We start from the raw sequence: 13264 nt of genomic DNA, 5'->3' as shown, positions 1-13264 counted from the left end.
AGTGTGGCGAGAGCCAAGAGAAGGCCCCGCCCCTCTCTCCCCTGCCTCCTCTGCCCCCCACCCGCACCGCCAGGTGCCTTGTCTGCTAGCCCTGCTCCCAGCCGCACACACCCAGTTCCCCTGAATCTGTTTTCTCCCGAATCACTTTATTCCTGCCTTCTCAGCAGAAGACACCTGTGAGGGCACAGACGCATGCCTGACCTTCTGCTTGTTGGCGTCTGGTTCTCTCGGTGCTCAACTCCTCTGGTCCTTAGTTGTGGGACGTGTTGCGAGAGAGACTGCCACGGCAGGAGTTGTGCTTGTTGTCTGCAGGGCCCACCATGCTGGTGATGGGAGCTGGGGCCCCCTCATGCAGTCACAGGAGCTCTCCTGCTGAGCTTAAATCTACACTCAGCATTGTAAATTAGTGAGACATGAGTGGGTGAAATCACCTCTCAGATGCGCCATGGCTGCTTTTGGCAAGTGTTAGTAGATTTTATGACACAAGAAACAGTCAGAACCACAAGTTTTCATGTATCTACCAGCTTTTTCTTTCCGTTTGGACCACAACCAGCAGTGCTCAGGGCTTCCTCCCGACTGCACTCAAGGTGGCCCCAGGCAGGGTTGGGGGACCCTGTGGGGACCAAGGGTCGAACCAGGCTTGGAGTGTGCACGGCGGGCGCCTGGCCACTGTCCTGGCTACTGGCTTTTCTGAAGACGGATTGTGTGAACAGTCTTTTGTAACTCACGTTGGTGTCTTATATCACGTTTCTCTTTTACTGATTCTCAAACTTACATTTGGAGAAATGTTGACTTGGTTTTATGTTTTCTTCTGATCCAGAGCAGATAAAATCCCCCCATCTCTGTACTCCACGTACCGCCAGGCTTGTTCTGCTGTCGAAGATGGGAAACCAGAAAGTAAGTCAGCAGGACCATCTCCTGCCTTGCTCTGCCGTCCAGTTGTCTCCTGAGTCTGAGGACCTGAGCAGCTGACCTCGAGGGCAAGGCCCTCTGTTATGCTGAGCTTGGCACCATATGGGATCCTGGGGATTGGACCCGGGTCGGCCACGTGCCAGGCAGACACCCTCCCTGCTGTGCTGTCACTCTGGCCCGGAACCACTTTTTCTAGCATTTATTTGTAGATAGACTTATAAGTAACAGTGTTGGAGGGACAGGTACCCGCCTGCAGTCTCAGGCCTGGACGGTCCTGTCACCCCTAGCAGACACCGTGGCGCAGACAGAGCTGGGAGACCCCCTGGGGGCACTCAGAGCCGCACTGCAGGCGCTCCGGGAGGCAATGGCAGATCCTGTCCGGCACGAAGGTGACTGGGGCGGGGGACACGCAGAGACCCTGGTTCTGGCCTGTGCTCAGCAGGGCGGGTACAGCTGGTTGGGGCTGGGTGGCCAGAAGGGGATGCTCGGGCTTGTCTGTGAAAAAGGCCTAGAGACCCCCCAAGTGTCATCAACCCTGGTCTAGCACTTGTACCTTTTATGTGAGAAACGCAGCGTCTGCCTAAAGCGCTGTCCATACTGGGCAGGAGGCTTCTGTTTCTGTCCTATGGGCTCTGGACGGAGCAGACGAGGCCGAGGACTTGTCATTCGCTCCTCAGTGTCTCCGGAGGGGGACGGTGGGGGTGGCACCGGGCTGGGGTCTGGGGGGCACACGGGCCTCGACCCCTGCAGCCCAGGACTCAGGCCTGAGCACACTGCACCCGTGTGCAGGGGGCAGCATGTGGCGGTGCTGTTCAGGCCCAGCTCCTCTGGCAGAGGACAAGGGCCGCTGGTCTCCGTGCCGGGCTGGGGTCCCTGGGGAGAGGCTGCTTTCCCCACTCACCAGATGCCCCTCGGCAGCCGTGTCCCCTCAGCTGACTCTCGTTGCCGAACGGCTCGACTCTGCCATGGGCCACGAGGATGAGGCTGTGTCCCGACTTCAGCTCGCTGCCCCGGCCTCAGTGCCAGAGCCACAGGGAGAAGCGGTGAGTGAGGCCCCAGCACCCCGGGGGACTCTGGGCCCTGCACATGGCTGTGGGCTGGTGAGAGCGGGCGGGGCCACTCCTGGCCCAGACCTGCGCACACTCCGGCTGTGTGCAGGGTGGTGATGTCAGGCCCACCCTGCGTCTGGGCTGCTGCTCTCCGCAGGTGGTGGATCTCCTGCTGACCGCTTTTTGTCAGAACCTCACCGTGGCCTCCCACTTCACACCTCCAGACAGGTAGTGGCCAGAAACCTTGGGGTCTGCGTGGCCTTTCTCACACCCGCCGTGCGGGCCCCCGGCGGTGTTGGCAGCGTCTGGGGGCGCTGACTGCGGGCCCCTGGCTGCCCCTTCGCTCCCTCTGCAGGCAGGGCCCCTGGGCGGCCCGGTTCGCGGCGCTCATGTGCAGACGCTTGCTGTTCCCTGCTGTGCTCACCAGGCTCAGCCAGCTGCTAGGACCCCAGGTGGGCCGCACCCCAACCTCTGCAGACCCCCTCCCGCACCTCCACCCTCACCCCCGCCCTCACCTCCTCCTCCTCCTCCCTCAGGGCCCAAGTCTGCACACTGCTCATGTCCTGGGGCTGGCTGCCCTGGTCGTCCACCTGGGGGAGCCCAGCTCCGCCCTGTCCCGGGTGCCTGTGGGCGCCTGCACCCTCCCCGACCTCCTGAGCAGCTCTCTGAGCTGCTCCTCCAGGGAATCGTCACTCTTCTGCCTCAGGTGAGCAGCCCGCCTGCCTGCGGCACGGGAGACCGTGTCTTCTGGGATCCGTGTCTCCTCAGGGACCTGGGGTCACTCCCGGTGACACACAGCCCAGCTGGCAGACTCGGTGGCCTGTGTTGCGGGCCTCCGGGCAGCCCCGGGATGCAGGTGCCCCGTGGTGCCCGGCTGGGACTCGGCCCACACAGGCCAGCCATGCCCGCCCCCTTTGGTCTGTGTGCAGGCCCTCGTCCCTACTGCTCGGCTTGTGCTGGTTCTGGCACAGCCGGGAGCCTCGGTGTGTGGCTCACGCAGCTCACTTCCGTGAGATAGGTGTGGCTATGTGCCCCCAGCCGGCCCTGACCCTCACTGGAAGGACACACCTTCGCCCCTGGTCCCCTCCCCCGCTGTGTGGCCTCGTCTCAGCCTGGCCCCTGCCTGTTGTGGGTTCAGGTTCTGCACTGCGGCCATCTCTTACTGTCTCTGCAAGTCTCCCTCCCGGCCGTGGGGTGCTCTGTGCAGCAGCTTGGGTGTAGACCTCATTAAAAAGGTACGTTCTGGGGCCGGAGCGATAGCACAGCAGGTACGGTGCTTGCCAGGTTCCATCCCCGGCTCCCCATACGGTCCCCCAAGCATCACCAGGAGCGATTCCTGAGTGCAGAGCTAGTTGTCAGCCCTGAGCCTTCCCTCTCCCCCCCCCAAATCCGAACTGGGGCTCCTCTCCTCCCAAGAGTGCTTTGAGTTCTGAAAATGGGGAGGAGGGCACTACAGGGCGCGTCCTAGCCCGGGGCTCCTCACTGGTCCGAGTCAGGATTCTCTCCCTCGCGGTCTTGGTGCCTGGCGCCAGGCCAGGTCGGTCAGCACACCTGGTCCCAGTTTTCAGCAGGAGCCAGGTGTCACTTCCCTGTGGGCGGGGGCTGGAGGCTGCACGGCTGCACTCCCAGGCCCACAGCAGGACCTGGGGCTCCTGAGCACACCCTGTGTGGGGCCCCAGTGCTGGCTGTGTTGGAGGGACGTCTGGATTCGTGGGCAGGCAGCAGCTCTGGGGCAGAGTGGACATGCTTCTGCCGAGGACACCGGCGGCCAGGGCTGGTTGGCTTGACCACGCCCGGGGCATTTTCTCTGCTCGCAACAGCAGCTTTGCTGGTTGTCTCCCCAGTTCCAGTTTCTCATGTTGAGATTGTTCGCTGAAGCCCGGGAGGACCCGTGCTGGGGGGGTGACGCTGGTCTTCCCTGGCGGGCTCTGTCCCCCGCCTCTGCCGACTGGCAGTGTGCAGCCCTCTGCCTGTGGAGGCAAAGAAGCTTCCAGGACCTGCTGGTGGAAGAAGGACTTCACGTGAGTCCCTGCCTGGCTGCTCCCGCACTTCAGGGGTTTGCCGGCTCAGCTCCGGGGGCCGGGGCGGGCCTCCCATGTGCCTCCACTGCAGCCCTGCAGGGTCATCCAGGCTGTGACAGACAGATGCTGTTTGCCCCGGGGCCCAGCAGCCTGTGCAGTCAGTTGCCGACAGCTCCACGGGGGCTAGAAACTTGTGTCAACACATCCCAGGCGCTGCCAGCAGCTCGGCCCCGGGTGGGGTGGGGTGTGGAAGCAGATTATTCTGACTGAAAGAGACCGGCCAGCCTCAGACACTGCAGCCCCGGCCCCCGGCCCCCGAGGGTTCCAGGACCCTTGCCGTGGGGCTGATTTGGTCCTTTCTTCCAGTTAACATACAGAGACTGGTTACAGCTGGAAGTGGAAATTCAGCCCCAAACTGATTATCTTTCAGACATGGAAAGGTAAGAGTCTCAGGGCTCTGGGCTTCTCAGGGTCACAGTTGCCTCGTCATCTCGGGTCAGGCTCTTGTCATACCCAAGCACAATGTCCTGCTCCCCCGTGACCTCTGCGCAGACTCAGGCGCCTTCCTGCACCTCAGGTCGCTCCGTTTCAGGGGCGGCCTGGGGAGACAGCACAGTGGGAAAGGCGCTTGGTGTGCCCGAGCTAACTCCAACTCGACGCCCTGCACTGCCAGGAGTGATTCCTGAGCACCAAGGGTGGCCTCAGCAACAAAAGCGATCAGGCCTTTGGCAGGGGTGACATCTGCAGTGGGTGGAGACAGGTGACCTGAGACTCAGACGCCCCTGAGCTGGGTTGGTCCACGAGGGGAGGGGAGGGTGCTCCGGGGGACACAGGGCAATGGTGAGGTCAGGATCTGCGTCTCCCCGGTGGGGAGAGGCAGAGGGGGCTGTGAGGGTCCCGTGCAGGAGCCCCTGGGTGCCAGGGACAGGTTCCTAAGCTGGCTGGGTCAGCATGCTGGTGAGGTGGTCCAGGGAGCGAGTTTGTGCTGGAAGCCCCGAAAGAGCTCCCTGTGGGTCTGAACACACGTGCACGCACACACACACTTGTGCATGCACACACACACACACACACACACACACACACACACACACTCTGGCATTGGAATAGCCAGGTTCAGACACAACAGGCAGAAGCGGCCAGGCCAGATGGTGGGTCAGCAGGGTGGGTGCCTTCCCTGCACAGGGCCGGCCTGAGCTGACCCCTGACGCCCCATATGGCCCCCCGAGCACTGTCTGGAGTGATCCCTGAGTTCAGAGCCAGGGGTCAGCCCTGAGCACTGCTGAGTGTGGCCCAAACAGGAAGAAGAATGCTCGTTCTCAGGCCGTGCTGGCCCACTGACTGCTCAGGCTCCTGGGCAGCTGACTTTCCCCGAGGAGGGTGGGCTTTGCGTTCTGGGAGGAGACTGTGCTGACCTTTCACGTTGGTCGTCACCTGCTGACGCTGCCCAGACCTGCTCTAGTGTCCTCTCCAGACGAGCAGCAGGCCTGTCCCTCAGCCCTTCCTGCGGGAGCTGCCAGGCGTTCTGACTCGGGCTTCGTTTGGGCCCGGGTGACCGTGCTAGCCTGGGAGGGGGTGCATACTGCCGCAGGGCCCTGAGGGTGGACGCGTCTCTCAGCATTGGCATTGCTCTTGCAGGGCCAGCTTCCAGCGCTGGGCCATCCTGGAGCGCTTCCTGCCTGCCCGCCCTGCGGCCGGTGGCTGCGGCAGAGACCTGGAGAGGGCCTGCACCGAGCTTGCTGATGTGCTGCTGGACTCGTGGCAGAGGTGAGGGCCTTGGCGCCCCGCTGTGTTGGAGCCGAGACCGTGTGCAGAAGCTGCTGTGTTGGAACTGGGCTCTGGCAGGGAGATGAGCGCAGCAGGCTTTGCTCATGTGCAGTTGCAGAACTGGAGGGTCACTGAATCCAGGCACGGGGCTGGGTGGGTCCCCCTGCAGCCACTCCTGGCAGGGCCTCATGCCCAGCCCATCGGGCCACTCTGCAGCCTGTGGTGACCTTCTCTTGCTGTCTCGTGGCGAGAGTCTGCAGACAGCCCTCTGCAGTGCGCACACGCTCTCCCACGCTGGCCTTTGGGCACCCTGGTCTGGTCGGGGTCCTGCTCGGGGCGGGCCGGGCCGCGCTCCCTGGTCCTGCTCGGGCCTCTGTCTTAGGAGAAGGGCTGCTTTGGGTCCTTCCATGTGACAGTGGGTTCTTTGTCTCCCAGAGCTCGGAGCTCTTCTAAACTCAGTGCATCTCCTCCCGTCCTGAGAGCCCTTTCGGAGAGCACTTTCTCGATGAACTACTTTGATACGGAGTTTTAAATTGCCCAGTTCATCCAGTTTGGGTTGCTGCTGTGTTTGAGTTGGTTTCTGCTATTCTCAGAGGTGTGGCCCTACTTCCTCCTGCACATGGAGATGGCTTTCCCAGAGCGTTTCTACAGAAGCATTTGCCTGTTACTTGATCACTTGACATCCCGTTACTCATCAAATTGCTCGAGCGGGTGCCAGTAACGTCTCCATTTGTCCCCGTCGCGTGCTAGTGTAGCCCAATGGCGTCTGCTCGTGTTCTAGGAACACGAAGAGCCTCAAACCGATCTGTCAGGGTCTTGACGGAGAAGTCTGACCATCTCGTAGGTGGGCGGCCACGTTAACTGTGCCTGTTACACAGTCTCAGAAAATCAAGAGTGTGCTGGGTGAGAGCAACAACGCTTGCCTGGTGGTGCTCAGGGTTACGGCTGCGTGCAAGGCAGGCGCCTCCCTGTGCCATCACTCCAGCCCCTGTGTTCTTCTCAGGACCGTTTTGAGTCCGGTGCTCCCTTCTGAGCCTTAGGCCCAGCTGGGCAGTGACTGCAGGGAGGGCAAGAGCTGTCTGCCTCAGCTCCCTGTCCCCTCACTGGGAAAGAAAGGCAGTTGGTGGTGACTTGCCTTCACTTGTGGCGACTGTTCATGAGTCGCTCTGTGTGACTCTCGTTTTTAAGTTTTGTATTTAAGCAATCCTGTAGATGAAATTAGCATTTTTGTTTTTTATTTTGGCTCATTGCGAACGTATGGAAATACAGCTGGCTTTTGTGCATTGACTTTAGTTTTGGTTTTTTGCAATCCTTCTTTTTATTGAATCACTGAGATAGACCCTTACAAAGAGGGTCAGCATTAGGCTGCAGACACTGTTCCACATCCATCCCTCTACCAGTTGTGCATTGACTTTAAACCCTGCAGTCTTATTGAACTCATTGTCTCTAATGCTTTTTTTGTTTGTTTTTGGGGTCACACCTGGTGATACACAGGGGCTACTCCTGGCTCATGCACTCAGGAATTACTCCTGGCAGTGCTTGGGGGACCATATGGGATGCTGGGAATCGAACCCAGTCAGCTGCGTGCAAGGCAAATGCCCTACTCGCTGTGCTATCGCTCCAGCCCCCTCTAATGCTTTTTATGTTGTTTTCTTTGGGGAGTTGGGCTGGAACCCAGGGCCTCAAAAGGTCAGCGTGTCTCTGCCACTGAGCTCCAGAAGGCCACACCTTGTGCATCCGGAAGATTCTGTCTTCCCCTTGGCAGCCTGGGTGTTTTTCCTTCTTCCCTTCTCTTGGGCTGTGCAGTGTAGATGGTAGTCTGCGAGAACGCTCTCCACATGTCCCTGAGCCTCGCAGGAACGTAGCCCCTGCCTGTTGCAGAGGCCAGGTGCTCAGACACCCTTCCTGTGCGGGCTGCTGGGTGGTGGTGGCCAGATGTGACTCCTGGCTCTGAGTTTAGGGGTTGCATGCAGTGCTGGGAACTGAGTTGGGGTCCGCCCTAACCTGTACCTTCTCCCCAGCCCGTGAGAGTGTATTGAATGTAGCTTAGTGCTGGCTGGGATGGTTCTTTTTGTTTTTGGCTTGACTCCTGGCTTTGCACTCAGGGGTAACTCCTTTATTTATTTATTTTTTTAATATGTAGGAATACTGCATTTATTCAGCCATTGATTAAGCTGATTGAATTGGGCAACTCCACGTTGCTTTTTTAAAAATGTTTTTATTTGTATATCCATGAGATAGACCATTACAAAGCTGTTCATAATTGGAGTCCTACAATGGTCCAGCACCCGTCCCTCCACCAGTGACCCCGTTTCCCTCACCCCCTTCCCCCAGCCTCCCTCTATGGGAGGCACTTTTCAGGGGTGACTCCTGGTGGGGCCCAGGGCACCTGATGGACCGCCATCTCGCCCCCCTCTCCTGGTCTTCATTCTGCCCATGTGAGCTCTATTCATTGCTGGTTTCAGGTGCCTTTGCTTTCTTGGTAACTTCTCCTTGGTCTTAGCAGTTTCCCGTGTTGCTGGACCTAGGTTGTGGGTAGTGAACTCGAGGAGGTTTGGTGTTTTACTGATCTCTCGTGAGTCTTGGGGGTGCAGCTTGGCCTGTCCAGGTAGTTGGGAGGTGGGGGCTGTGCATCAGGACCCTTAGGAGGCTCTGGCTGTTTCCATTGCAGCTCAAGGAGTTCCAGCCGCTCAGAGACCTCCAGCCTGGGCCCTGGTGTCTTCGCAGGAAACGGAGGTCTTCTGTCCAGATTGCAGGTGAGTTAGAAGAAGCAGAACCCAGAGTGCGCCTGCATTGCAAGAGTCTGTTCTCAGACGTATGTTTCAGATACCCAGAGTGGGGAGGATATGCAGAGCAGAAGTAAGATCTAGATCCTGGACCCTCCTGGGTTTGGGCCCTTTCCATTGGAAACCGGGAATCAGCACCGACTCCCTTCAGAAATGGTTGGTGCACAGGCTTCCGACAAGCCTCTGCTCACGGCTATCTCTGGGTTAATCCGGGTCGACTCCTGACAGTGAACACTGGGGTCAGAGAATAGACAGTCACCCCGCCCCCAACCTCGATGACCAGCGTGTCCTCACTTTGGTTTTGAAGCCACACCCCCTGGTTCTCAGGGGATGGGCTGTGCTGGGAAATGAGCTGAGGCCTCTGGGCTCAACCCTTGAGCCCTCTAGCCTCTCGTCATGTCTCATTGGGTCTCTGTGTTGAGTTCTTGCTTGGTGTCCCTGTGACCACTGTCAGGGCCCAGATGGAAAAACAGGGTCAAGAGCTAAACTGTCCAGTGGGATTGGAGCCCCGGGAAGCACCCGACGCGTGTCCAGTATCCACAGGAGGACCTACTTTTCGCCTGTCCCTTGGGAAGACAGCTTGTCTGTCCGGGCTCTACTCCAGTGGACATGAAGGAAGGGCCAGTGACCCAGGGGTCGGGTCCTGTGCCTCGGGCTGAGCCTGGGTGTGGGGGTGCGGGGCTTCTCTCTGCGTGCATGGGTGCCCTTGACCTATGTGCAGCCTCAGAGGCCCGGCCCCCCTGTGTCAGGTGGCGAGTGGGAGACAGCCACAGCCTCCCACCTGCTTCCTGCCTCTGGGGTTTGTCCCTCACGTACCCCGAGTACATGGGATTCATAGCCCATGTCTTTGCACAGCAAGAAGCTTCTTTCCTGCCGGTTCCACACTGGTGGGTCCCAGTGCAGAGCTGCCCTCCTGGGGCTGTTCTCGCTGGAGCTGGGGAGGACAGCCCCGGGAGACCAACAGACCGGTGGGGACACGGACTCTGTATCCCAGGAGATGGTTGCTGACCTGGACCAGGGCCGAGTGCCGGCCCTCAGCTCATCCCCTCCACAAGGACACTTCCTCCTCCGGGCTTTCTGCCGACGGCTGCAGGCTCTGCCGGGCGGGTGGGACGGAGCCGCCCGCCTTCGAAGACAGCAGGAGCTGGTTGTCTGCCAGTGGTGAGGCGGCGTCTCCCGGGCCAGGCCACGCGTGTGCCCGCACTCCCCGCCCCGTGGCTGCTCCCCTGAGGGTGTGGGGGATGACCTTGGACGAAGGTCTTGGGCTGACAGACCTTGCATGGCGCAGCCCCTTTTCGGGCTCGGCTGAGAGTAGGTCCTACGTCTTACACCACCAGGTGTGACCCCCAGAACAGACTTAGGCAGTTTGACAAGATCATCTCGTCAGACCCCAAGGGCCTGGGCAGAGATGTGGTCTGAGGGTCAGTGTCAGAGAAGGAGGGGAGCAGGGGGCTGATGCTTCTGCACCTGGGCAGGAGGCTGGAGGGCAGGGCTGCAGGCTGGACACTGCCTCACCGCTGCCCCTCCCAGGGTCCTCGTCAGCCTGCCTCCAACTCTGCTCGTCGGCAGCCCTCAGGAAGACCTGCCTGTCCCCGACTGTGCCGAGTTCTTTCACTTGGTCAACTCAGAGCTGGTAGGTGTGGGGCGGGGCTGCCGTGTCCACGGGGCGTCCGAGGAGTCTCGTGAGGGCCAGACCTGGGCGTGTGGTTCTGTTCACAGCCAGTGCGACCGTTGGCCCTCAAGAGCAGTCACCCTTCAGCAAGGAGCCTGGTCGGGGCTTGGGCAACACAGCTCGTACCCAGCCTTGGCCCTTGGCCCTGGTCCCGATGTGACCCTCGCTTGGAAATGCAGAGATGGAGGCTGGGTCTCTCAGCAGGGAGCAGGGGCAAGCTCTACTCAAGTGCTCCCAGAGCCTGCCCCCTGGGTGGCCCCCAGAGGCCCGTGACATGTAGGGGAGCCTAGTCCTCCCCTCCATGTCAGAACCAGAGCTGGTGGGCAGGGGATCAGTTGCACAGAGAAGTGGTGTAGAGAGGCAGTGAGCAAAAAAGATTCTAGAACGGTGCGTTGACAGTGGGAAACTCTCACACCCGGTCCTGCTTTGCAGAGAAACATCTGCTCCCACGAAGGTGCTCTGAGCCACGCCATCACCGCCCACTTCTTCAGGGTAATTCCAGTTCACACACCTGCCATCCTCAGACTGGGTCCGTGGCCAGTCTGAGACTCCAGCTCAGCTGTCCCCACAGGGTCTCCTCGCTGCCTGCTTGAGAAGCAGAGATCCCTCCCTGACGGCCAACGGGACCCTGGAGGCGTGCTGGGCTGAGTGCCCCCTGCTGGTGACCTCCGCCCTGGTAGGCCGCCCTGGCCCACGGCAGCCCCTCTGCCCACACCTGATCCCACTGTCACTGCAGAGGTGGTGCTGGATTTGGGAGCAGCTGTCCCCACCTCCTGTGGCTCCATCCGTGGTGGCGGCGAGGGCCGCTGTCCCTCGTGTCTGTGCGCGGGAGCTCTGGCCACCCCTCTGCGGGGCACTGTCCAAACGTGATCCTGGGGGCTGAGCTGCGTCTGACCGACCCAGCTGCTCTCCATTCACTGACCTTCCTCATCCAAGCTGTGGTGGCCACGTCTGGAGGCTGAGCTTGAGAGTCGGTGGGCCAGATGCTCGGCCGGCCCCCTGCCCAGGGAGCTGCAGCGGCTGCGAGAGACCCAGCTCTTTGCCGCGAGGTCAGTGTGGGCAGGGTGGGACGCTGGGGCTTCTGCAGCGCCAGACAGGACTCCTCGCGTGTTTAGCCCACCCTGAGCCTGTTTGTCTCTGCCACGTCTCCTGAGCACTCTATACCCGGCCTCACCCCGGGACCGTCCCCAGGCAGGGCCAAGATTGGGGCGCAGACAGCAGCCAGGTGACTGGTAACCCCTGGGCCCCTTCTCCTGCAGCCTCCTATCCACTGACACGCTGCCCCCACCGCCCAGCCCGGCCTGGGCCCTTGCCGCAGCCTTGCATTTCTCCATTTGGCGAGCAGGACAGGAGAGTGTCCAGCGTCAGCTGGGGCGGCTACCCTCAGCCCCAGGGGAGCAGGTGAGCCCAGGCCCCAGGGCCCACCCGGAAGTCCACGTTCCTGGGGCTCTGGCCGGGAGTGGAGTTGGCAGGTTTGGTGGCCCGCACACTGCCTTGACATGCTTGGCCTTCCTCCTTGCCAGCTGTCCCCAGGGTGGCAGCTTTGCTCTGCCTGTGCACCTCAGCCAGAAACCACGGAGGCTGGACCAGTCAGCCCTAAGGTCTCTGTCAGCTCAGGCAACCGGCAGCTGAGAGTTTAGTGCAATGAAATGTGAATGGCTGCGAGGAGGAATATACTCCTAGGTTTGTGTTCCTAAGGGGTCACTAAGGCTTCCAGGGGTCCCCAGCCTGGACTTGTGTGCCACTTGCCTGGGGCAGGAGGCGGCTGCACATCAGGTCCTGGGACTCAGACACACCGTGGCAGGGACAGGCATGGCCAGTACCTGTGAGGAACTGCCACATCTCCGTGGCATTTGTCTGTGTTAGGGGCACCTAGTGTGACCCCTCAGGACACTTCGAGCCTCAAAGGAATGAGCTTTCTGGCACAAGTGCAAACACCCGAGAGGCCCCCGGGCCGCACACTCAGCTAGATGCGGTCACGGACAGGCGGTGTGCGTGTCCTGAGGCCCATCTCGCCCACAGCAGCTGCTCTGCTTGTTCTTCTTCTCCCTGATGTGCCTGCTCTCCTCATACCTGGCTGCACAGGTGAGCCGCAGACCTGAGCCTGGGAAGGCATGCCTGCTGCCTTGCGGGGGCCGTGGGTGGGGGCACTTACAGGGGAGTGCTGTCCCTCCCGCCGTGGTCACAGGCTGCCGACTCCAAGAAGGCTCTGGGCATCTGTGCCGAGATCCTAGGGTGTCTGGAGATGAGGAGGATTTCCTGGCTGCAGCTCTTCGAGTTGAAAGAGGCAGGTGAGGTGCGGTGGGACTCGGTGCTGGACACAGCTGAGCCCCGCTTGGAGGCCTCCCTGGGGGTGGAGCCAGAAACTGCAGTGCCCCCCATCCCAGCAGGGCCGACTGCACAGTGCTGAGTGGCGGCCCCCTCTCGCACAGCACAGCACAGCACAGCACAGCACCCGATGTTCCCAGAAGGCGCTCCTGGGGGTGGGGGTGCGCCCAAGGGCTGGCTGAGACCCCCACCCCACGCTGTTGCAGGTAACGGCCTGGGAAGTGTCCTGCTCCGTCTGGCCCCCGACCAGCACATCCGGCTGCTGCCCTTTGCCTTCTACAGGTAATTGTGCCTGTGGCTCAGGGCTCCTCCCTGGACTCGGCTCCCACCCTGGGGTGCTGACACCACACCGTGTTCCCTTTCAGTCTCCTTCCCCACTTTGGTCAAGACGTCCTCTTGGAAGCGGGTTTCCTGTGTGTCGCCCTGAGCATGTACCGGAAGCTGACCGGGCTCTTTGTGGGCGGAGAGACCCAGCCCGTGACTGGCCCTGGGCAGCACAGGCAGGACCAGGCAAGTGCAGGGCAGGAGGTCTGGGCTGCTCGGGGCCCACCGGCCCCTCCCAGGGTCCACAGCTCGAACCCTCTGCTCCCTAGGAAGAGCCTGTGGGCTTGATCACGAAAGCACGCCTCTTCCTGCTGCGGGCCATTCCTCAGTGTCCGGCACAGAGCTGCTCTAGCGTGGCCGAGGTAACAGCCAGCCCTGGGCCTGCGTGGGGGCTCTGGGGGGCTTGGC

At 61.0% G+C, this 13264-nt stretch overlaps 2 protein-coding genes across 2 annotated transcripts in view; both read left to right on the top strand.

The window, feature by feature from the left end:
• Positions 1-13264, top strand: part of VPS9D1 (VPS9 domain containing 1) — a 98930-nt gene that overhangs the window by 67621 nt on the left and 18045 nt on the right. The window lies entirely within an intron of this gene.
• The window catches only part of FANCA (FA complementation group A), a 28937-nt gene that overhangs the window by 15474 nt on the left and 199 nt on the right, over positions 1-13264 (top strand). Inside the window, exons 21-42 of the mRNA XM_056136279.1 lie at positions 821-938; positions 1217-1301; positions 1831-1955; positions 2119-2189; positions 2317-2413; positions 2498-2667; positions 3100-3196; positions 3806-3982; positions 4349-4422; positions 5618-5746; positions 8418-8502; positions 9527-9693; positions 10063-10165; positions 10637-10696; positions 10776-10880; positions 11141-11253; positions 11464-11605; positions 12227-12289; positions 12393-12495; positions 12739-12814; positions 12898-13046; positions 13130-13218. Coding sequence (XP_055992254.1) covers positions 821-938; positions 1217-1301; positions 1831-1955; positions 2119-2189; positions 2317-2413; positions 2498-2667; positions 3100-3196; positions 3806-3982; positions 4349-4422; positions 5618-5746; positions 8418-8502; positions 9527-9693; positions 10063-10165; positions 10637-10696; positions 10776-10880; positions 11141-11253; positions 11464-11605; positions 12227-12289; positions 12393-12495; positions 12739-12814; positions 12898-13046; positions 13130-13218 — 2398 coding nt within the window. The remainder of the gene's footprint in view (positions 1-820; positions 939-1216; positions 1302-1830; positions 1956-2118; positions 2190-2316; positions 2414-2497; positions 2668-3099; positions 3197-3805; positions 3983-4348; positions 4423-5617; positions 5747-8417; positions 8503-9526; positions 9694-10062; positions 10166-10636; positions 10697-10775; positions 10881-11140; positions 11254-11463; positions 11606-12226; positions 12290-12392; positions 12496-12738; positions 12815-12897; positions 13047-13129; positions 13219-13264) is intronic.

The sequence above is a fragment of the Sorex fumeus genome, unplaced genomic scaffold, assembly GCF_029834395.1.
Source record: "Sorex fumeus unplaced genomic scaffold, SorFum_2.1 ptg000122l, whole genome shotgun sequence".
Classification (NCBI taxonomy): Eukaryota; Metazoa; Chordata; class Mammalia; order Eulipotyphla; family Soricidae; genus Sorex; species Sorex fumeus.
The sequence above is the reverse complement of the archived record's forward strand: the minus strand, read 5'-3'. Positions and strand labels throughout refer to the sequence as shown.